Consider the following 23016-nt stretch of genomic DNA (forward strand, 5'->3'; position numbering starts at 1 on the left):
GACTGGAGTGTGGAGCAGGAGATTATGCAGGAGGGAAGGAGGCAGGTTGGAGTAGAAACAGAATGAGAGTGAGGCACTCTTCTAAGTAGATTATCTGTTGACAGCATTCTATTCTTGTCCTTTGTCCGGTCATCGAAGCTGAGAGCAAAGCCTTCGTTCCTCACTGAGGTGTTCACTATGTCAGTGGTTCTTTTCATGGCAAGGACCCCCAAACTAATATGCATTTGTCTGCGGACCTCCATCTGCAAATATTTTGTGACACGATTTTGTAAGAGAATAATTGGGTTGTTAAAAATTGTCATACATTTTTCCCATAGCCAAAGTATAACATTGGGTTAAAGTGGTTAAACTGTTCCTCATTTTGCTGGGAACCCACTGGAACCCCTGGGGGTTCCCAGACCTCACTTTAGGAAACACAGTTCTACACATGTTGCACTCAAGGATGAGAAACGGCTGTTCATAATGAGTGTTTTTTCAATCACCTGCAGTACACACTGAAGACCAAGTGATAATACAAACATACATATAGATTTTATTCAGCACATTTCACAATTTATGAAAATCAAACCCTATTCAGGCCCCCCTCCCTTTCACAACAGTAATCAAACAAGCAAATAACACATTTTCTCTTGAAAAAATACATCCTAGGTCACAAAACTAACTGTTCAAAATAAGCACTATTTTATGTTCAAGGTCAATAGTTCATATCATTAGCTTATAAATGATCTAGGAATCTGGAAAACTGAGAACATTCATTTCAACTTTTGTGGATTCATTGCTGGTTTAGGGTATAGGTCCTATAATTAATTATAGATAAGGTCACATCAAATTGATATTCATCTTTGGTTTATAGTCTAGATTGGTTAATGAAGACGGCAGAGAAAAGATTTTGGGTACAAAAACTAACTTCAGATTCTGTTGTTGAAATGTTACCCATTGTGTTGACTAAAACATGTATTATTACTGATGGTATGCTATGGCATTGCTAGAACCAAAAGTATTGTTTTTAAAGTGACCTTCCTTTTCAAGGTTAACAAGGGGAAAAAACTCCTTATGTGTTGGTAGACTAAATGTGTGAAAAATATGTGAATACAGCGAAATAACAATTCACACCAATATTTGACATTCTATTATGTGAACCGTTTTACTTCTGTGTACAGGAGAGCTTTACACCAACTCTATGAGCAAACTGAATTCTAAGAAATAAAATAATCCTTCAGCCATAGTAACAATACAATATTTTTATTGAGTGGATTATCTAGAATTCCTTACCACGATACATAATTAGAATAAACAGGGGCATCATTTTCATCATCTTTAATAAAAAATACGAGAAAATAAATGTATAAGCGATTCAGAAAACATTTAAATGACCACTTCACCCATTTTCAATCCATCTTCATACAAGTGGTCCTCATTAATGCTCATTATAATGTGGCACCATTTCTGTTTATTCACTCCGTCTCAGAGGAGGCCTGTGGACAGTTCAGAAACCGGCCTACCAGTGACATCATCGGTAGGCAGGTTTTGGTCATTTCTTATTAATGAGACGCAGACAGAGTAAACAAAAATTGTACCATATTTTAATCAGCATTAGTGAGGACCAAATATACAAAGATAGGTTGAAAATAGGTGGTCCTTTAAGCATTTTAGAGTTATAATAAGCCTCCCAGTCTCATAAACAAAAGACGTTCAATAAAACCAAATTACAGTATTGAAGACACTGAAGCCTAATTTACACTTGGTGGCACGATGGCGCCATGCCCCGAAAAACTGCCATTCTCCGGCATGCGGCGCCCTAGCATGACAAAGCATAAATTAAGGCTGAAGGCAAAGTGTGGAAAATATGTCTTTCTCAACCATGCATACACACCATGCAGGTATTATATAAAATAATAATACAAAATAATTCATTTTATGGAACATGGTGAAGTCACTGGCTTTCTCTCAGTCACGCAAGGCTGGGAGTGAGTCGGATGAAGAAGGAACCAAAAACGACATGGACAAAAAAACCCGACACTGTCCTTTCACGCTGTGTTACGGAGATCCTTTGAAGAGTGTCACGAAGACAGCTACAGTACTACTCGACATATTCACTTAGAATCGGCTTTTTAAATGAGGACACATAAAGAAGAAAACAAACAAAACAAACCATTAAGAGATTATAACAGTGACGACGAACGGCGACGGCGGTTGTGGTCGGCGGGAGCTCGTTAACCGAATGGCTGCCACAGTGGTTCTCAAAGTGGGGTCCGGGGTCCCCCACGGGTCATCAGCTAAATTATTGGTAGGTAGGAACCAAATGGACCCATACATGTTTGTAACTCCAAGAGTGTACAGACATGTATGGGTCCATTTGGTTCCATTTGCACACTGTTGTAGTTATGGAGGGGTCCGTGGCTTGATGCATACTAAACTAGTGGTCCTTGAAATTAAAAAAGTTTGAGAACCAGTGGCGTGCCAACAGAAACACCCAAACCCCACAAAAAAGGCCTTTTTCTTGAAATCAACCCGCTGCTCCCTCTGGCTTTCACTTGCTGGTGACCTCGGCTGCGCTGTCGCCGCCGCCGATCTGCTCCGGAGCTCCGGAGTCGCCAAACGGGTTCAAGGTGTTGGTCTCCATAGCCTGGTAGACGAAGAAGAGGAAGGCGGCCACGGTGACTAGCAGGAACAGCTTTATCCACAGAGACAGGCCACGCCGCGCCGCTTTGCTCTGGCTGGTGGGGGGCGCCACTGCCGTGGCCGTTAGCCTGGACGCCACGGAAGAGGAGGAGGAAGATGAGGTGGGGGGCAGGGCAGAGACTCTGTGGACAGAGCGAGACTCTGTGTAGGAGGAGGTGGTGGTCTTGGTGGTGTTGACGCTTCTCGGGGAGCGGAGGAAGTGCTCGTCGTTCAAGAGGTCGCTGGGCTTCAGGGGACGTCCCGCTGCTCCTCGGATGGGCCGTCGACAGGTGGCGCTACAGGAGAGACAGAGAGAGAGAGAGAGAGTACAATGTTTTTTTGTTTGTTTGTTTTGTAAGTTTTGCAACGCCCTGCTTCACAGTCACAAGCACATAAAACCTGGGAACTGCCCAGTACAACCACAGTCGTATACTGTTGGCCACTGAGCAGCTCCACTGGAGCAGTTTGGGGGTTCGGTGCCTTGCTCAAGGGCACTTCAGCGGTGTTTGGGGAGGGGTTTAAGTGGTGGCCATTCACTTCCCAACCCATATTTGTTCTGCCGGTCCAGGGGATCGAACCTGGGAACCTTTCGGTCACAAACGTGCTCCTCTAACCTTTAGGCTACCGCTGCCCCACAATGGCTGCTAGAGGGATGCCTTTGTTTGAGCTAATTGCAATTATTTTTGCATAATAGTTCGAATTTATTTCTGAATTAAATTATCATTTATCATTAATCATTATTTCCATGTTGTTGTCCATGCTCTTTTAACCACTTTCCACCTAGAATAACCACAGGACTGGAAATGGGTAGTTTGTTAGGACCGCTCAGGCTAAAGGGTGTATGTTTAGACTTACCTGATTCCTGTAGGAGAGTTAATGTCATTGGGGAACAACTCCTTGAGAATGTCCCTCTGGTCCACTCTGGTGATCTCCTCACTGGCTGCTATCTTCTCCACCTACGCAGACATTTAGATCAGTCAAGTGTTAAATTAATTCTGGTTTCCGTGTAGGCGAAAATGTAAAATCATTCTCAAAACTTTTAACACGTAAAAAAAAGTAATAATAATAAATGTAACCACTGTACTACAGTTAGCATCAACTGCAATCACCTGTAAGTGCATCTAGTAACCACCAGGTGGCTCACTACCTGAAATTGGATACCATGGCTCTCCCCATGTGACCACTTACCAAACACAAATCACTTTCCAAAACAAAGAGAAACCACCATGTGAAGTGCAGACAACACACACTCTCATATAAATAGACAGTTTGTGATAGTGGCCAACTAGCCATCTGCAATAGCAAAGCTACCTCTTTGAGTCCTGAGTCCTTGGGAACCATGGTTTTACTGCCATGTTTCTTGGCAGGGCTAAGAGGAGCGGAGAGGAAGCGGGTGATTTTTTGCTGGCTTGTATCAGCATGGACACCTGTTGGCACTTGCTTGTCCTAGTCAGAAACAAGGTCTATGAGTGTACAGAAACGTTCAGGGATCCAACAGTTCAGCTGTCACGCAAATGTGCAGGGACAAACAGCTGCATGTGCATGCACACAGCTCGCACACACAGAGCCCCATTCACCATCCTCGACCACGTGTTCACACTATGCAGTGTGTTTCTGTACACAACATTCAATTCAGTAACCCAATGAAAAATCATCTGCCAATCAGTAATACCAGTGCCACCAAAGATGGAACAATACCTTTGGTAGACAGCCAGCGATGATCACTGAATCAAACTCAAACTTGATGGGTGATATGTTGCAAAATGGTGTACGGGTAACTGGGTCGATTCCGATCAAATGATCCAATGGACTTGGATCATATGGACATGGGTCCCCAGGAAATACCGTCTGGATTAGAATAGTTTTGTATGAGATCAGAATAATACAAATATGAACGCTAAATAAATTGAAAACAAAACAGTGATGGAAAAGCTAGCAAAAACCAAACAGATGTCATGTTAGCTGGTTAGGACGGGTTATTATACAGTGAGGGTGATCAGAGAAAAGGCAAGTAGAGATTGACATGTGACAGACCATGGGTTTGGCCCAATACTCTGCTCAATACATCTTTGCTTCAGTCTACTGGGGCAAGATGACCTTGACATTTGAACGGTTCTTTGTCTAGGAATCAGTTTTAGAGAACGTTAGATAGGAGTAGACAGAAGCGAGTCCAACCTCTACCACTGCTGTGTCGAGTATGGGGGCTGGCTGATGAGGTTGACATTTGATCGGTTTAGGAGAGGGGGGACGCACATTGTCCTCATAGGCCTATGGGTTTGAAGAACATACGATAAGTGCATGTAAACACACACTTTATGATTATAACAACAATGTGCACAGAACCAAACTGGTTTCCAACCTTGAACCACAATGTTTTTGCTTTTTTAACAAAATGGAAATTTCCGTCGTCATTAAAATGCCTCCTATACATTTACACGTATACACCGAGTGGTGAATGAACACCTTCTTCCAGGTTGAAGGGCTCTTAATCCTCGCTGGTAGGCCTTTGGTGTGGCAGTCAGTGGGGGCCGTAAACACTGGAGAGAGCCTTGGTTTGAGAGCCACACATCTCTGCCTCACAGCACTGGAGAAGGTTGCATCAGAAACCAGCTATGGCGGCACAGTAGTGAACGAGCAGAACAAGCAGATATAAACTGTCAATGAATGAATGCTGGAGAGAATGAGATGCAGGGAAACGGACAGACATTGTGAATACATAGCTGACACACTGAACCAGGTGGAAATCTGTTCACATCTGTGATTCCTAGCTTCAACACCACCGCCGGTGTGACTCCTAGCCTCAACACCACCGCCGTGAACAACCAACAGAACTACCCAACGTGAATCTATTCATATCTGTGACTATTAGCCTCAACACCACAATGCCGTGAACAACAAAAAGAACTACCCATGTGTAGCCACTAGCCAGCGCTTGACGTGACATTTCCCAACAAGTTAAACTTCTATAAAAATAGGGCATTATCTCATCACTCATTAAAAACAAACAAAACAGACCAGTGAGTCCCCTCCGTTACAAACAGCCAGTGTGGGAGCATACTACACAACTGCAGTGGTTCTCAAAAATTGAGTTTGTGGACCTCCCAGGGGTTCTTGAGAGGGTTACAGTTTAACCACTTTAATCCCATTTTATACTTCGGTTTCAGATGTCCGTCTGCGACCAAAGGCATATTAATTTGGTGGTCCTTGATGTTTGAGAACCACTGCTATAATGTACGTCTCTCCTGTAGAAAGAGCTACCTCAGACGGTCTGGGCGAAAGTGAACGAGAGTCGGTCTTATTAGCTGGACTGAGCAGGCCCTGATGTTTCAAAAGAGGCCCCAGCCTGAAATCCTTTGGAAACAATGACAGAAAAACTAAATCAATTAAGCAAAAGAGACAGATGACAACCAATGCTAGAGTTGCATTGCCTTGTTTGTAAGAGTCTGATTTTTCATACCCTCTCCATCAAGACGCCTTGCATTTTATCAGGCCGCTGTTGTAAATAAGAATTTGTTAAAAGATAGGTTAAGTGATATTATTTTTGTTTTGTTGATCTATATTCTAATATTAATCATTGCTATAGTGTTTGTTCAGTAACAGGGGTTTCCCCGTCTCTCCAGTTCTTTAGTAAACTGAAAATGCATGTTCAGGTCGGGATACCAATTTTATCCGATCAGGAGAGAGAACTCACACAGGTTACAGGATAAACAATGGGGTAAATTTACCATTTACCCCATTGCCTTTAGAACTAAAAATGTTGTTAAAATGATTACAATACATAAAAAAAAGAAAAAAAAAGAATGATAGAGCAAGGAGGGCTGAAAAATTATGAGTTCTGGATGATATTATAAACTGACCTTCAGTTGTTGGGGAGGGGTATGAGGGGTCGATACCTCCCACGAAGCCTGGAGGAGGTGACCAATGACAACATACATGTTCAACTAACAATAAAAAGCATCAACTACACCAGTGGTTCTCAAAGTGGGGTCTGGGGACCCCCAGGGGTCCTTGAGAGGGTTCCAGGGGGTCCCCAGCAAAATGAGTTTAAAATAGCATCAAAATCAGTTCAACCACTTTAACACCATTTTATACTTCAACAAGCTCTACAACGTGTCGCAATGCAACACTGGGCCGTGTGCTTGTAGATCGGCAATATTTTATTGTTTTGAAAACAAATTTACCGGTAATACATTTCCTCAGCCAAATACAAATCAATGTGGGGGTCCTTGACATTAAAGCGTTTGAGAACAATAACTGAACTACAGTACAACAACACACCCAAAGCATCCAAAAGGCACCTGTATGTGACCACACCAAATACCCAACCGTGATTCTTTTGAGCACCGAAGTCCTGACGTCACTCGCTCATCTCTATGGAAAATAACATTGGGTCATCTTAGAATCGTCTCATATATGAATTGCGGTCCAAAAAATAAACAAACTGTCCCGGCGCTATTGTCAGGGAGGTGCCTCTGTATTTACGATAGTCAGTCACTCATATATGATGTAGTCCGTTTCTGGTGAAAATGTAATTAATTCGGCGGCGATAACGTTTTTTCACCGTCAGTTGATGCTTCATATCCTTATGAGTCAAACCGCCGTGCTCATTTGTTTATTTTTGGAACACAATTCTTATATGCCGTGATATTAAACGCGTCTATGGGAATTCAGAATGGGGAGGGAACCGAGACCTAGGTAGGATGCGTAAATTACGTCAGACTTCGGTGCTCTATTCTCCTGTCTTCCAGTTTCACATTCTATTCCCGATTTATGATGACTGCTCTTTGTGGACAGAAAGAAGACAATTCTAATTCATTTTCCATTCATTCCAAATATTATCTGGCCAAGCAGGGGAAACCCACATCATAACATCTCTCCCCTGTGCCCTCATCCAACAGGACATGGTCATGCACTAGAATTAAAACCCTAACACTCATGATGTGAATCAAGTGGCCAATGATTCACTCTCAGCTGTGTGCAGAAGCAGTGTGAGCCTCAGTAAACCCAGAGGTGTTGATATAAGAAAGCAATAAGAAAGCAGTGACCATCTCACCATTGTAGACTTTCAGAATGGGAGCAGGTCCATATTTTGAGAAGAGTGAGCAACAGAGAGGGCTGTGCTTCACTTAACACGTTCTTGGTCAACTAATCAATTACTTGATTTAAATGTCAATGTAAAATGGCGTTTGCTGCATACAATCCAGCAGAGAGCAGCCTTTTCAGAGGTTGGTGGAACATTCTAATGTTGATTTCACAATGGCTAGTAGTAGCTAGCTGTTCAAAGTTACATATTTACAGAATTAAAAGGGTTATACCTAAAGTTTACAAGAGAACAAAAGCTGAAAAACAATGCAGCAAACTCAAGTACAAACAGACTGATGAATCGATTATGAGGGGACAGTCCTAGGACTAGGTCAATTAGCCACTAGCCAGCGAGGGGGGCTGCATGTCATTTGACCGTCTCAACAGTGGATGCTTCAATTACAAAATAAGAAGGGAAGCTTCTTGTGCTTAGTTATAGATCATCACTGTCAGGCAGAAACCTTGCATATCCATCTTTCTTTCTTTTTATACTGCGTTCAGTGCGTTGTATGCCAGTGTGATGTAAAGGTAGCTACAATAATAACTCAACATTCGATCCATTCCCTGAAATGGATCATACAAGGTTTCTGACTGACAGCAAAGATATAATGTGCATTACAATATAATATGTGTTATATTTGTCGTTTTAAAATGGGGTAGTAAGATAATATAATTTTATACCAATACTGTAGTGGTCGTCACTTCCAAACACGAATGCATGGAATGTGGAGGAAGCACCAGATACAATGTACCAGGGAAAAAGGAGTTGAAGTGTGCACACCCATTGCTCTGTGACCAGGTGCTATACAAGTGAAATAAATACAAAATAAAATAAAGCGTAATAGCCATTAAAGCTGCACTATGTAAGTTTCCTTTTCTACCCCGGATTTGAACCCGGTTTCCTGCGCAAGTGCTGAAATCTTTACCATTGAGCTAATAGAGCCCGTCTGCTTGCTCAAGGGATAAATTAAATTAAATTGATCTGATCCTGTGTCTAGGTGAGACATGACCTTTGATATGATCTAAATGTCTTAATAGAAAAGCAGGGAGACAAAATACAACCACCCCAATTGTACAAGTTATATTGTATTAACATACTCTACCATAGAGATTGGACAAAATTACATTTTATTCATTTAAAAGAAGTTACATAGTGCCGCTTTAAGACCGAGCACTCTTCACTGCTCCAGTGCACTCTTTTTGACTACAATAACTCAGTGAACCATGCTGTGCCCCTTAACGTATTTCACACACAGGTTCTGGGTTTGTGTCCATATGCTATGACTCGATTCTCAAACCCTTATTTGGGCCCTGCTCAGGAGGTCGTACCAACCCTGAGCTCTGAGAACTCAGAACATATAACATATCAGAATTGTTCAAAAATAGCCTGTCACAGGTTCTGGAAAGTTCCAGGACGGTTATGAGAGGTTCCGAGTTGCCCTTTGCAGTCAAAAAAGAGACGCATTACGAAGCAGCAAACGGCCATCACATCAAAACCGCCACCAAAGTAAAGCTGACACCAGCCGTGTTTAAGCTTTTATCCGTTGGTTACATTACATTGTTAGACCAAGGTTTGAGGATCGGCTCCACTCTGGCTGACCTCCTGGATCTGCGCTTTACATTCACACCATCATGACACAATGGCTCATCCATCTGCATACACAGTGAGGAAAAGACATTGCGCGCATGCTTGCACACACGCACATCCACCTTAGGGCTGCAAGAGAGTAAATCAAACTAATCGATATTATCATCATTATAGGCTAAATCTTTTTTCCTTCCAATATATAAGAATGGAGAGAAATTAATGTCTGGCCTTACACAAAGTGTGCGCGCACCCACTGGCACATACCTGTAGCATCTTCATCAAAAATCATTTCGACATCTGGTCACATGCCAGGGAAATAAAGATGTTCTTGGCATGCCAACGCAGCTCTCACATGCCTAACATTTCTCATGTCTCAGATCAATAGGCGAACATTCACCGTCTCACCAGCAGGGGGGAGCAGCTCACAAACACAAAGTCACGAGGGAGGGAAAGCAGGAGGAGGCGGCAAACAAACAGCACAACACATCGGTGTTGAGCCCAAACTATTTGTCTCCACGATTCAACTGCGCATCACGTGGGAACAATTTCAGACTGCTGTTGTGTTTAAGCGAGGACGCTCTTTCCCCAAGAAGTGCACATAGGCTTTTAATCAACCGCTGTCATTTAGATTTTTATTGCAACTTAAATTATGACCTACAAGTCTCTCAAGTACTTACTGTACCAATTAGGACCATGAGGCGTGATGCTTTAATAACATGGCTAGTTTCCAATATGGAAATGGGAGATGGAGAGAGTGCAGGGAAGAGGAGAGCGGGCTAGATAAGCAGGGACAGGAGGCGGGTGGGAGCACCGGGAGACAGGGCGGGTGGGGAAAGTAACTAAGTACTGTACTTGAGTATTTCCATTTTGTGATATTTTTACTCCACTACTATCATTTGACACTAGATACTGGTTACTTTGCAAATTAATACAAAACATACATTAAGCACTTAAGTCGTACTTTGGCTATTTGAAAATGAGTACTTTTACTTTGTTACTGTATGTATAATAATTTTGATGGCAATACTTTCGCACCTTTTAACCCAAGTACATTTTTAATACAGGACTTTTACTTTAACAGAGTATTTTTATACTGTGGTATTGGTACTTTTGCTTCAGTAAAACATCCAAGTACTTCTTCAACCACTGGGTGGGGGTGGGGCGACAGTGGGCTGAGGGTGAAAGAGTCAAAAAGCATGGAGTAGCGGCAGAGAAAAAAAGAAAAGAAAAACCTAATCCACATCATGTGCTCTTGACACAGATACGGACACATACACACAGTGCTGGGTGTGTGGGGACTCCCTCTTTCCTTGGTGTTTCGCCTTGATTGCGCTTAAACCCTAACATTTAACTTCACTAAAACTATGCCTAAACCTACCCTCACAAACACTATGCCTAACCTCACAGAAATAATGCCTAAAACTAACCTCAAAACACTGTCCGCCTGGGCGAAACACCTGGGAAAGACATCCTCCCGTGACATGCTGGGTCCAATGAAACACACTTCCTTCCCCCACAGCTCAGGAGAAACGACTTAATCAACTCCAGCTGCCCTGTAGGACCTGCTTTGTGTCTGAGATGATGGTGGTGGATCGAGACGAGGACGATAGTGTTTAACGATAAAAAAAAAACTGACAATCATATCGCAGAGATTTTAATTTATCGAGAAATTGTCCTTCGTCATACACTGGAGCCGAGTTGGCGCTTCACCAAAAATAGCTGCGTTGTGAGCTTGTAGATCTGCTATTTTTGGCTAATGTTCCCCCCAGACTATGAATGCCAGGGTGCAAGTTTTTTTTATTGCTTATCGCAATTATTTTGTCTACAATAATTGCAACATGAAATGTTCATATCATCCCATCCGTGGTGTGCAAAATTACGCTTTAAGTATGTATGTGTGTGCTCGTAAATTCACTGCTTTTCGTTGAATGCATCACTCAATGAAAGGCAGTGGCTCAGAGTCAGGAGACAGAGCGGCCTCTTGGGAAACGTAAGGTTCCCGGTAGACCCCTAACTGAACCCCTAACTGCTGCTCGTGGTGAGCAGGTTGCTGCCCTGCATGGCCTTTGCCATCGGTGTGTCAACAGGCTAATGTAATGCACTTTGTAAAGTGCTTTGGATTAAGGCGCTTATATGAATACACCATTTACCAATTATCATTTGGAGCATGACAAAGTAGTGATTCTCTACATTTGGAGGCCCCTGATTAACTTACACAGGAGGTCAAACATCAACAAAGCAGGGGAGAATTAATCTCCCATTAAAAGCATACCAAAATTAAAACACAAATCAGTCAATGTACAGATAAACATATTTCACTGATAATGCACCTCAAAACATTAGTACAAGAATTAGTGGCACAAACAAGTACTAAGATATCCCATTTATCTCAGTCTTCTGAGAAAAAGGAATGTTCACCGTTTTGGTTAATTATGCTTTGGTCTTGAGGGATATATTTCATACATTCCTGCATTTTTGGTGGTAAAAGCAGACTTCTGGTAAGGATATTTTCTTTTTTACAATGCCTCCAAAAGAGGGCGTTATTTGAAGGATTGTAGCTGTCCATCATACACTCACGCTGATAGGAAAAACAAACAGAGTAATAAAAGTTTTGATCATCAGATGCAAACATCAAGTCACTTGTGTTCTGCCCTTGGGTGTAGATACTAGAGAACACTGTTACCAGTTATAGGTCTAAGGATCCATCCATCCTCTAACATTAAAGGACCATATCAGGGATCTGGCATGTTTAGCCCATTGAATATACTGTACCGTGACTCAAGGTATACCCGACATTACTGCCGACCATTTTCTGTTTCATTTTCAAGGAAGATAGCAAGATACCACATTCATTTCAGTACCGAAAATGAACTTTAAGAGAATGGAAACTTGAGAGAAGTAGTTCAACATGCTGAATATGATTGCACGGTCAGCGGTGCACGGTGTTCGTTCTAGCCAAAAACAGGAAAAACTGGAAAATGGGTCAATGTTTATGTAGGATATTTGGTTGATCAGTGAATAGACAATGGTGTGCCTTGTTGCCAGTGTGGTCCTTAAATTTCTTTTTTATTTCTAATGGCTCTTCTTGACTACAAGACCTAAGTGAACCGCGCCATGCCGCTAATGTATTTCACAGGTTCCGGATTTGTTTCCATGCGCTACGGCTCCGTTTCGGATTACGGTTCTCAGAACCTTGGGGCCTGCTCAGGACGTGGTACTAACTGAGTTCTACTCAGAAATTAGTTTTTTCGGATTTCCTTTTTTCTATGACATACCTCTCCCTTCAGGAGTGGTTCTGGATATAATGGAGAAGTAAACAACAAATATATATCAGAACTTCACAGGTTCTGGAAAGTTTCAGGTTGTGGAAGGTTCTGGGTTAACCTTCATAAATAAAGAGCCATCTACCTTGTTGTGCTGGCTGCTACGTGCACGGGTGGTGACTGGGACCTTCCCTCGGCTCCTTAAGGGTCTCTCCACCACTGGAGCTGGCTCTGGGACTGGCTCAGGCTCTGGTTCAGGTTCTGGTTCTGGTTCAGCCTGTACCACTGGCTCTGGAACTGCTGGCTCATCTGTCAACACACACAAACAAAACTTCTTTCTTGAAAATGTATTTTCATTGTGATACTCATGAATGGGAACTTAAAGTACACTATGTTAGTTCCATTGATCCAAGTTGGAACCATCATCAAAATTGTGCACACGGACCACCCTTCTGACCACTTAACAGGGCTGCCGGGTTAAGTGGGCCCTGATCCACAAAAGGTTGGGAAGCACTGGTCTACTCACTTGACTCACTGAAATACTCAACTCAGGAAATAACTGCAAATAAAAACATGCTGTGTGTTCATTTCCCCGTTCAATAACTACAAATAAAAACATGCCGTTCATTTCCCTGGTTAATAAGGGTTTTAAAACGACTGTACTTTCTGTTAGAATTGGAATCCAACAACACAGAAATAATTCCTTTCAGAAAATGAGCCAGTGTGCATAGTCCACCAGTTGCACTCACAACCAGATTTTACTAAAATAAAGTATAGAAAAAGAGTACATCAGTAAATCATTAAGCTAATCATGTTATCTCAAAAGTTATTTTATGGCGTGCACAGAAATACTGAACTGCAGGAAACACTAAACACTTGACATGCTGCGAACATTCAATTACCACAGCATGTGTGGTGGTAACAGTAACACGCATACAAACACGCTACACTCTGCAGTACGCTTGTGTGTGACACATTTATGCTAATCGATGCATAACAGTGGTTATGTACCTTCCTCCTTGTCGCTGTAGTGGTCTGAGTCAGAGTTCCCGTTGTGGTTGGCATCGATCTCTGTGGGGACTACTTGAGGTGTGAGGGGCTCCGGTGGACCCTGGTCCATCAGCTTCTGCAGTTTCTTCTCGTAGAGCTTACGGGTGGATGCTGGTAGGGGGTGGGGAGGGTGGAGGAACAGCAACAGGTTGTGCAAGGTTAAGGTTTGGTCGGTTACTTCATTAATACTGTTCTATTTCTACTATGAAATGTAAAGAAATATACCACTCTGATTATAGACCAGATCAGAATGTTTGTAAACAAACAGACATTTCCGTGTAGAATGTCTATAGTGTCCAGAACATTAGCTATGTCTAGTAGTAAACCTGTGAATATTTGGAACAAAATAATATATTCCTAACAATATCAAGTGTCCTGTTTTTCCAGACATAAACTTAATGAATACTATTGCTCCAATGCGACGCTGCCGGCGTTATCTTTCTGGAAATAAATATTTGGTGACGTCATGATGATTTGGTCTATAATGTATATTGATGATAAAACATTTTTATTGGCATAATGACTAAATTGAGCAGAAGTTTAAGAACAAAAAAAAGACAGTCGATCAACACATGAGCACAAACACAGACGCAACTGATAGTCCAAAAATCATGAAAGTAGAAAGAACAAAAAGAGCAGGAAAACCTTCAATCCAGTGGTGACAGGAGTAACTACTACTAACGCAGGAAGCTGACAGCTCTTCAAAGGAGACTCACTAGAGACCACGTGTTCTCACCCAGATGCACGTGTAGGCTATTATCAGGACATGGCAGTTTTTTAAAATAACAAATGCATGACGGGATGTAAGGGGCTGTCCCCGGGCAAAACACCTGTTTTTAGGGAGTTCCATCTTTAATGCTTGTGGCGTTGAATGTTGTGTGTGCAAGCAAATATTCCTTTAACCCATTAAGACCGGGAACGCATCTGTGTGTAATTTTTTTATTTCTTTGGCTATTCAAAAATAGCAGATATACCAGCTCCTAGCGCGGCACTCGGCTTGTAGATCTGCTATTTTTTGGAAAATCTTGGAAAATCATGGGTCTTTGAATATATATATTTTTAAAAGGGAACATTTGTTAATCAAATCTTTGCTTCTGGGGATTCTACAAATGTCTTCTGTGTTGCTATAATTGTTGCTGTAATTTCTAAAAAATTCTATGTATTTGGCCGTGGACCCCCATCTCAAAATATGTTGTTTCAGGGACCCCCAGAAGATGTAACAGAGTAAAAAAGGTTTGCTTTAAAAGTATATATTTGCACAAATGTTCACGATAAAAAATAAATAGCAGATCTACAAGCTCATAGCGTGGCACTCTGTGCCGCGGCACTCTGTGCCGCCCTATGACTTGTATATCTGCTATTTTTGAATAGCCCAAAGAAATCTTAAAATGACACACAGATGCGTTCCCGGTCTGAATGGGTTAATACTGAAAAGCGCATGTGAGTCAGTGCACGTGTGAGCAGATTTAGCTAATTCTCAGTCTGGAAATGTGAAAATGTGCCAAAGGTTGTTTGCAAACAGCTATTATGTCAAGAGCATTTGCTAAATTCCCCCACCTCCGTACAGAGTGTGGCACTTACATGATACATTGGGCACAAGTGTGAACGTGCACTGGTGCATTGTTTGGGCTAAAGCCAGATGCTGCCGCACGTCCCTGGCCTAATGTAACCTACACCACAGGTTCTCAAACATTTTTATGTCAAGGACCCCCCAAACTTGTATTTGGCTTCTGAAAAGATTTTGTGCCATGAACTCTCAGAAGGGATGTGTGTTCTTTCTTACATTGTACCTGAATGTTTCAAGATAAAAAAATAAATAATAAAAAGCAGATCTACAAGCTCACAACGCATCACACTGAAGCGTTGTGAGCTTGTAGATCGGCTATTTTTGAATAGCCTAATTATAAGATAGGTTAAGTGGCTAAAGTGATTGTGAGGCTATATTAACACATTTTGCTGGGGACCCCCTGGAACCCTTTCAGGGACCCCTTTTAAGAACCACTGACGTACACCACTGGTTCTCAACGTGGGGTCCGGGGACCACCAGGTTTCCTTGAGGGATCCCCACTCCTCACTCCAGCACAGTGAAACCCTCCGTGATTTAGCAACCATCAGGGGATTGATAATACTGGAGATAAATATTCTGTGACCACTTGAAAAGGTAAGAAAATCGACCAATTGGCAGTGGTGATGATTTAATGATTTATTTATTCTGGCAGTGAATGAGTTAAATTAACTTTGAGGATTTGGGGTCGATTGAGTTCCCAGAGAAAACTAAATCATATCAAATGTGGCCTAATCTGCATAAACTGGGGATCCTTGAAATTAAAAAAGGTTGAGAATCACTGACCACATAAAACATCAAACCGTAAAATCCTGAGTATCAACCTAAATCTGAGTGTAAAAATGGACCCGTAGTGCGGTCACATGTGACTCACCCACGATAGGCCCAGCGTCCACCCCGTACTTGACCAGCTCATCCCTCAGGCCCTCGGCGGCCAGCTCAGTCACGTCCAGCTCATCTGAGCGAACCTTGTCTGTTTTCCTGGTGGCTTTCTGTGGACGGAGAAGCAGCAGAGGTCAGCTTGGCTGTAGAAGTAGATCTTTCACAATTGTTACATAATCACCGAATTGCAATTATTTGAGATAATCGAAATTATGTTTCATATAATTATCGTCAGAAACGTTTTCGTTCATCTCTATGAATTCATCTTGTTGAAAAATAGCAAAGAATAGCAGATTTACAATCTCGCAACACATATTTTCGCTACTTTTTGAAAATGTTTGAAAGCATGAAATTATTACCTTGCATGGCCCGTTTTGGTCATTGTACATTTATTTTGGATTATTGGTAGCGGTCGCTGTCAATCATTTCTGTGTGTAATGTATATGTATACAAGTTATTTGTCATATCCGTCCTGTGCCATTTATGTTTACAGAGGCAAGTATTATTTATATGTTCCAATGTTGCCAAAAACACAATTAAATTGTTAATTGCAATTATTTGTACAACAATGGATGTTAACCAAGATTGCGTGATCATGACAGCCCTACTTGGCTGGAGACAGCCGTGTTACTGTTCACATTCAGTTCAGGTCTGAAATTCTGCACACATGTGTTAACCACTGCTGCACAGCAGCACAGGTGTTGTACGTACGGTGCTTTGAAATCATTCTTGAAGCACAGCAGGTAAGTTATTAGCCCAGTGCCAGGGATTCTCCTTGTACTCCTTACTGCTTGGGGCCACGTTGACTCTGATCGACTGGCTGCTCCCTGACATCTAACAATTTACTGCCTCCGTCTGTCCCCCTCATGACCGCCACAGTCTCTTTGAACCAGTGATGCACCGATTGGAAAGATTGGAAAATTCTGGGCCAACGTTTAAAGCAACAATTTGGGTTATGAACGAATGGCCGATTGTTGTAATTTTTGTTATTATTCACTCCCACATTTGTACCAGGGAAACAAATACATCTTCATTCTAAAAAAAGCATTCTAGGCCTTCATCCACATCTTTTTAAATAGCACAAATTCAACCATAGATTTATGAAACAAACATCAGCCACTGGCATTAGTGAATGTCATTATTTACTGATCCATCGACAGCAGTCAAGATACAGATGTAAAAACTGGTACATCCGGGATCCCTAGTTTGAAACTTTATGACGTTTGTTGCATCAACCCAAACAGGTGTGTTCCTGAGGCGCTGCGAGCGCCTGCAGGAATTCATTAGAAACCTGCACAACAAGTTCCAGTAGGTGCAGCATTAATTGAACAGGGCAGATTCTTTCCTCGGTATGAATTTACAGTGCTTGCTTCATGCATAAGCCCAATAAATATTTGGAGGAACGTGTCTTAGACATGCATCATCTACACACATACTGTACACAATGGAATGCTAGACTTTGCAAGAGGATAATCAGTATCCTCCTGCTTCTAAAGACAGAGGGCTAGGAAAAGACAATAGTAGCTTAGTACTGTGTCCACGCTAGCGCTAACAGCTGTGCGCTAGCTGCCATTTCAGAGCATAAACAACCTGCCTAGTAGCCTACATGAGCCCCTCACAGACTAGCCTTCAGGAAATTAGACTTTGTTTGAAGTCATCCCCTCTGAAGTGAAGTACTGTGTGTTCTACAAATAAGAGCGTGGTTGCGAGCCAGGCACTTGGGTCATAAAATGTTTTTGTTTGGAGGTGGCTTGTTGTGGACACAGTGTTACCCTGCATGATGCACACCTCCGCAAAACTAACAAAATACTATATATACACACACGCACACACGCACACACACACACACACACACACAACACGGAACGAATATCATACATTATTCATTAAGATGTCAAAGCTTTTCAACTGCAATTCGTGGAAGCTTTTGCAGAAAATAATTTCACCCACTCTTTTTCACCTGCTAATTTGTGATGTGCCAATTAACTGTCGTCTAAACGTCACTATCACAAGGTTTTCAAGATGCTGATAAACTCCAGCAGGAATTTAAGGAATGTAGGGCTGTAGGCCTTACACAGGAAAATGTAAGGAATGTAGGGCTGTAGGCCTTATTACATTAACAATGGTACTAACTTCTGATCAGAATTCCAGATATGTGAAATAATGAGACCAAAACAGAGAGACAGGGAGGGAACGCCACAGAGACGGGGGAAGGACTGACTTGCGTACTAGCTGGCTCTGGTTTACTGTGGGCCAGGGCCAGGCCAGGGAAAGTAGGGCTTGGCTGGAGTGAAAACAGTCCGTTTCATAATCACAACATTCCAAGACGGAGGGAAAGCGGGAGAAGCAGAATAAGGAAGACGGAATGAAAATGTAAAAACACAAAACTGCGTTGCTCACTATAGCAACCACGCCCATGGCATATTTGAACCGTAAGCTCATAATCGTCTTGGCCCTGTACCGTCAAAACATCCTATGAAGTAAGCTAAACTATGATTTTATTTTAAAACAGTGTTTATGAGCACAGTATGGATTAGAGAATGATCTCAACACAGCTTGTATTTATTTTCCATAAGGCTTTTACAAACGTCTGCATGGGGTAGTGTGTGCTCTAGCCAAGGCAGGCCCCGCAACTGTGGCCTGGTGATGTAATGAGGTAGTGACGGTTGCCAGGTGGTTTTCAGACAAACTGCGGGCCTGAGTAATGACGGTGGGAAATTGGTTAACCATGATTTACACTAGCTGGGAGGCGGTGGCTTTCATAGTATGCGTCTTCCCATTTCCACTACGCCCTCATGCCTTGGTTGGCACCATGTTCTACTATAACTTTTCCCAATATGGCAAAAATTGAGGTCTGCACACAAAGCGTGCAGGCCGAAAAAATATATAAAAAAATAAACTATCCAAAAGTATGCATGCATTTTTGGTCTGTACAAAACTTCCATCTTCATTCTTGTATGCTCTAGTGAACAAAACTATGTGTGTTCAAAAGTCGGTATGTCAGGAATGAATGTCCTGTGCTGAATGGTTAATTCCAGCCTTCATCAGAAGCCTATAATCGCTCAGACATGCCTAAGTGTCAGGTTTCAAAGGAACAACAGCAGCCTTACTATGCAGCACCATGCAACATCGAGACTAAACAAATTACACACACGTCAACTTTTTGTCCCCCACCCCCTCTCTTTACACATTATGCACTCAGTCTTACACATAGGGACATGCCCCATCTATTCTATATGGTAGCAGTCAGAGCACGCATTCCTCGTTTGGAGAAAGTATTTCCTCAATAAAGAAACCAAACCCAATAGGAAAACAGTCCCATCCGCAACAGGACTTAAGGTTGGTGATCCCCTTCAAATCTTGACCCACCCCAAAACGCCACAATAGAACAACCCATTATTATTACTAATGTTTAATCATTAACTTATCTTAGGTGAATATTTGTGAAAATTGTCAATTTCTTTTTCAAAAATAGGCCAGGCAGGGTATTTGAGTTTTTGTTTTTGAAAAATGGGTGTTAACCAAGTGTTGAAACTAGAAAGTGTTGTGATGTAGCAGGCAGGCTATATGATTGGAATGTGTGAAACAAAACAATTATATATTACAACTTGAACAAAAAGCAAAGTCTCATACAATACTACTTACTATACATAGGCCTATCAGATCACAGTTCAAAGCTCCTCAGATCCAAAATGTACTCTGTTCAAATAAAGAGAACCGGCAGTAAACGCAGAAGTTACTTGTTTTTGTAGTAAACGTGGTAATAGGGTGAGATCATAGCCTAAAAGGCTATATCAAGCTTCAATTTCCTGGGATTAGATTTTCTTTCCCAAAGAAATGCATCCAACATACCAGTGCTGCTGCTATTATCACAAACTTTTTCACATTAAAAAAACGGTCCTTTCTAAAACTGAAGGTTCTGTCCACAGTAATTACCTGGATGGTAAATGATGGACACAAGATCAATGGTCCAGCTGTCTACACCTCACAATACTCATATGTACAGCACAAAAGAGAGCTTCTGTGTGGTTTTACCAAACAAACACAAATCAAGTGACATGACCTTACCTCAATTCCAAGGGCTCAGGTTTGAAATGAACTAATAAGCCAAAGCCACACATGCATCAAATAAAACATCAGTGAAATTGCAACTCATGCTTGTGAATCAAAATAAATCACTATTAAGTAACTATTATGGTAATCATTAGAGGAATAACAGGGAATTGTTTGTCATAGTTCTACTTTGCTCACGGCATGCCTTTTATTCACATGGACTGTATATAAAAGGTTGTAGTAGAAAAGGTGTCTAATAGGACCACGATGGAAACAAGCCCCCAGGACATTTTTGTGTTATCCCTTTAGCCTTAATGTCTGACTGTACAATGTGCTGTTTACATTTCTGACTAATAAAGTATTCAATCAATCAATCAAAATCAAGACCAACACTAGAATGAATGAGACGTACTCTGGATCAGTAAAGTAAATGAGTCCTGAACAAATGCAGTAATGCTCAAAAGAGACAACAAATGAACCAATGAAACTAAACTCATTCACTGAAAATCACTAAATATAACCAAGTATATTAAATGACACAGTTTCAATGACACAACATTGATCAAAAGGTTCATTCTTATCCAACAATTTACATGATGACTCAAAACAGAGACAGACATGATTTCATGTCTGATTATAAATTCTGCCAAACTAAGTCACACAAGGCATAACTTAGTAGTGACACTGAGAATAGCTGATGATGCAACTTCCATGCATAAACCACACTTGCCAGCACTGGACAGTAGCCAAAGTAGCGTAGCCATGCTGTTACAAAAGGAAAATCCGTGAGTCCTACCAGACAAGTTGTTTTTATTTTTTTAAATAAGAAATTCGAGACCCAGGCAGACAGTGACTTTGGGGCTTGAGACCAAAGAACGTCAACAACAACTACAAGTGCTTCAACAAAGGCTCCATTCATTCAAACCTCTGCAAATCTCCCCATCCTGTGTTCAAATGCAGCTTAATGCAATTTTGGATCGGACATTTTTACCACCTGCAGCAAATTATGTTTAGTGACTGTACATGAACAAATTACTTCCAAAATACACTCCAAACTTAAAGCTGATATCCGGAACTTATTTCAAAGAATATATCTGCATTCTAACTGTATGGTACAATGTTATAGGCTAGCTATTAGAATGCCTACATGATCTGCAGTGCTTTGAGGTGGCCTCCCTACTCTTCCATTGCGAAATATAGACCCTGATGTCGGGTAGGACACCTACAGGTTTACACAAGCAGTACTGCCTGAAGCTCATAGGTGCAATTATCTCCCCATGTCAAGCAAGCAGGCCAGTTCTATCTAGATTCAGTGATACAAATGTAAGTCTTCCACGCGGGGGAGACCGAATCCGATGGTTCAAACCCCAAATAGGAGGACATAAAAGGCGACATAAAAGTTACGGATAGCACCTTTAACACTCGGATAGCATTATGCCATCATAACATTCAAGCGGGAAACCCCTTTTACAGCTGTGCCACGGTCAGAGGAAACGATGCACGAACTTGGTTGAGGGCCCTTTAGAAGCAGCTGCGATCAGTTTAGATTCGAATCGGCCATTAATCATTCTATTAAAAGATTCGATTGGTTCATAATTTAAAAAAAAAAGGACAGCCAGGACTGGCGTGTGGTGTGCCCCGTTTTTAATTATGAACCAATCGAATCTTTCCTTCAGCCTATAATATGAGAGGCCATCGAAAGTGATAGTAAAAGGTTGCAACTTCTTGCAACTATTGTATCCAGGCTGCATGGAAGGCAGCAGCTGCTGCAACATTGTAGCCAAAGTTGCAAAGTAGCAGCACCTCCTCATTAATAGACTCACCCTGCCGGAGGAGCGACTACTCCGGTTGGACACGACGGGCGGCGGCAGCTCCTCGTCGCTGCTGAAGGCGTCCAGGGTCTGGGTGATGGTGGTCGTCGTCGTCGTCGTGGTGACGGCGGCTTTCGTCTGGTTGTTCTGCACGGTCAGGGTGTCCAGATACAGCTGCACGTACACGTCCTTTGTCGGGTTGCCGCTCGGCAGCTCCACGTTGTTGGCCAGCAGCTCGTTCTTCAGCTTGTCTTTGGTGAGCACGGACGGGTCTTCGAGGTACTCCGGCATGGTGGTGGTGGTTGTGCGTCTGTGCTGGGCTGGCTGCTACAGATACGGCTTGTTATGGTGGTGGGGAGGAGAAGAGATGTCCTGCCTTTACTTGGCCGTGACAGGGAAGAGAAAAAAAATTCTAATAAATGGCGAAGGAAGAAGGGAAGAGTTGGGGTTCTGGGAGCTGGAGCGGCTAACCAGCGCCTCTTATCGGATTTAATCCGCACGAACTAAAATAGTAAAAAGGTGGCCAACACTGCAAGAACATTCACCCAGGCGTTGAACAGTTGGAGCTTGTGTTGCTGGTTTTCAGTTCCTCTTCTTATCCGTTTTAACCCCGTATAGAATGAAGAAGTGAGTAAAGTATGTTGCTAGTAGGTTCACTTCTTGAGCGTTCTTTTTGTCCAAGTAAAGATACGCCAGTTCGCTCTGTCTGCTCAGCTGCTGCCACACTGTGAGCGATGATGTGGGACCAGGACTGCTCCGTGTGAGCTGCCCCCATTGGACGACTGCCGCAAGAACGGGCTCTGCCATTGGTGGAACGTGCAGCCCCACAAAATGCTAGCGCTCTTTGAATACGCACAGCACAAAGTGTAGAACGCACACACGCCACGCCCCCCCCCCCACACCCACAAGAAGACCCCCCATCAGATTTAGTAGTGCAGATTTGTGTTATTAAAAATCGTACTCATTATTCCAAATTGTTCGAACATTTTGGGCTTTTATCAGACCTGGCAAGAGATGAAATAGCAACAAATAGGTAGGAAATGAATTCAGTCCAGTATAGTA

The 23016-nt window shown here is 42.2% G+C and overlaps 1 protein-coding gene across 1 annotated transcript; it reads right to left on the reverse strand.

The window, feature by feature from the left end:
- Positions 1–1226: 1226 nt before the first annotated feature.
- tmpoa (thymopoietin a) lies at positions 1227–22697 on the reverse strand. Its single transcript, XM_080421727.1, has 6 exons — positions 21967–22697; positions 16083–16200; positions 13606–13755; positions 12740–12903; positions 3517–3617; positions 1227–2957 (listed from the first exon to the last, which is right to left on the reverse strand). The coding sequence occupies exons 1-6, from the start codon at positions 22243–22245 to the stop codon at positions 2531–2533; spliced, it is 1239 nt and encodes a 412-aa protein (XP_080277853.1). The 5' UTR covers positions 22246–22697; the 3' UTR covers positions 1227–2530.
- Between the last annotated feature and the right edge of the window lie 319 nt (positions 22698–23016).

The sequence above is a fragment of the Gymnoscopelus braueri genome (genome assembly GCF_963280865.1).
Source record: "Gymnoscopelus braueri genome assembly, chromosome: 23".
NCBI lineage: Eukaryota > Metazoa > Chordata > Actinopteri > Myctophiformes > Myctophidae > Gymnoscopelus > Gymnoscopelus braueri.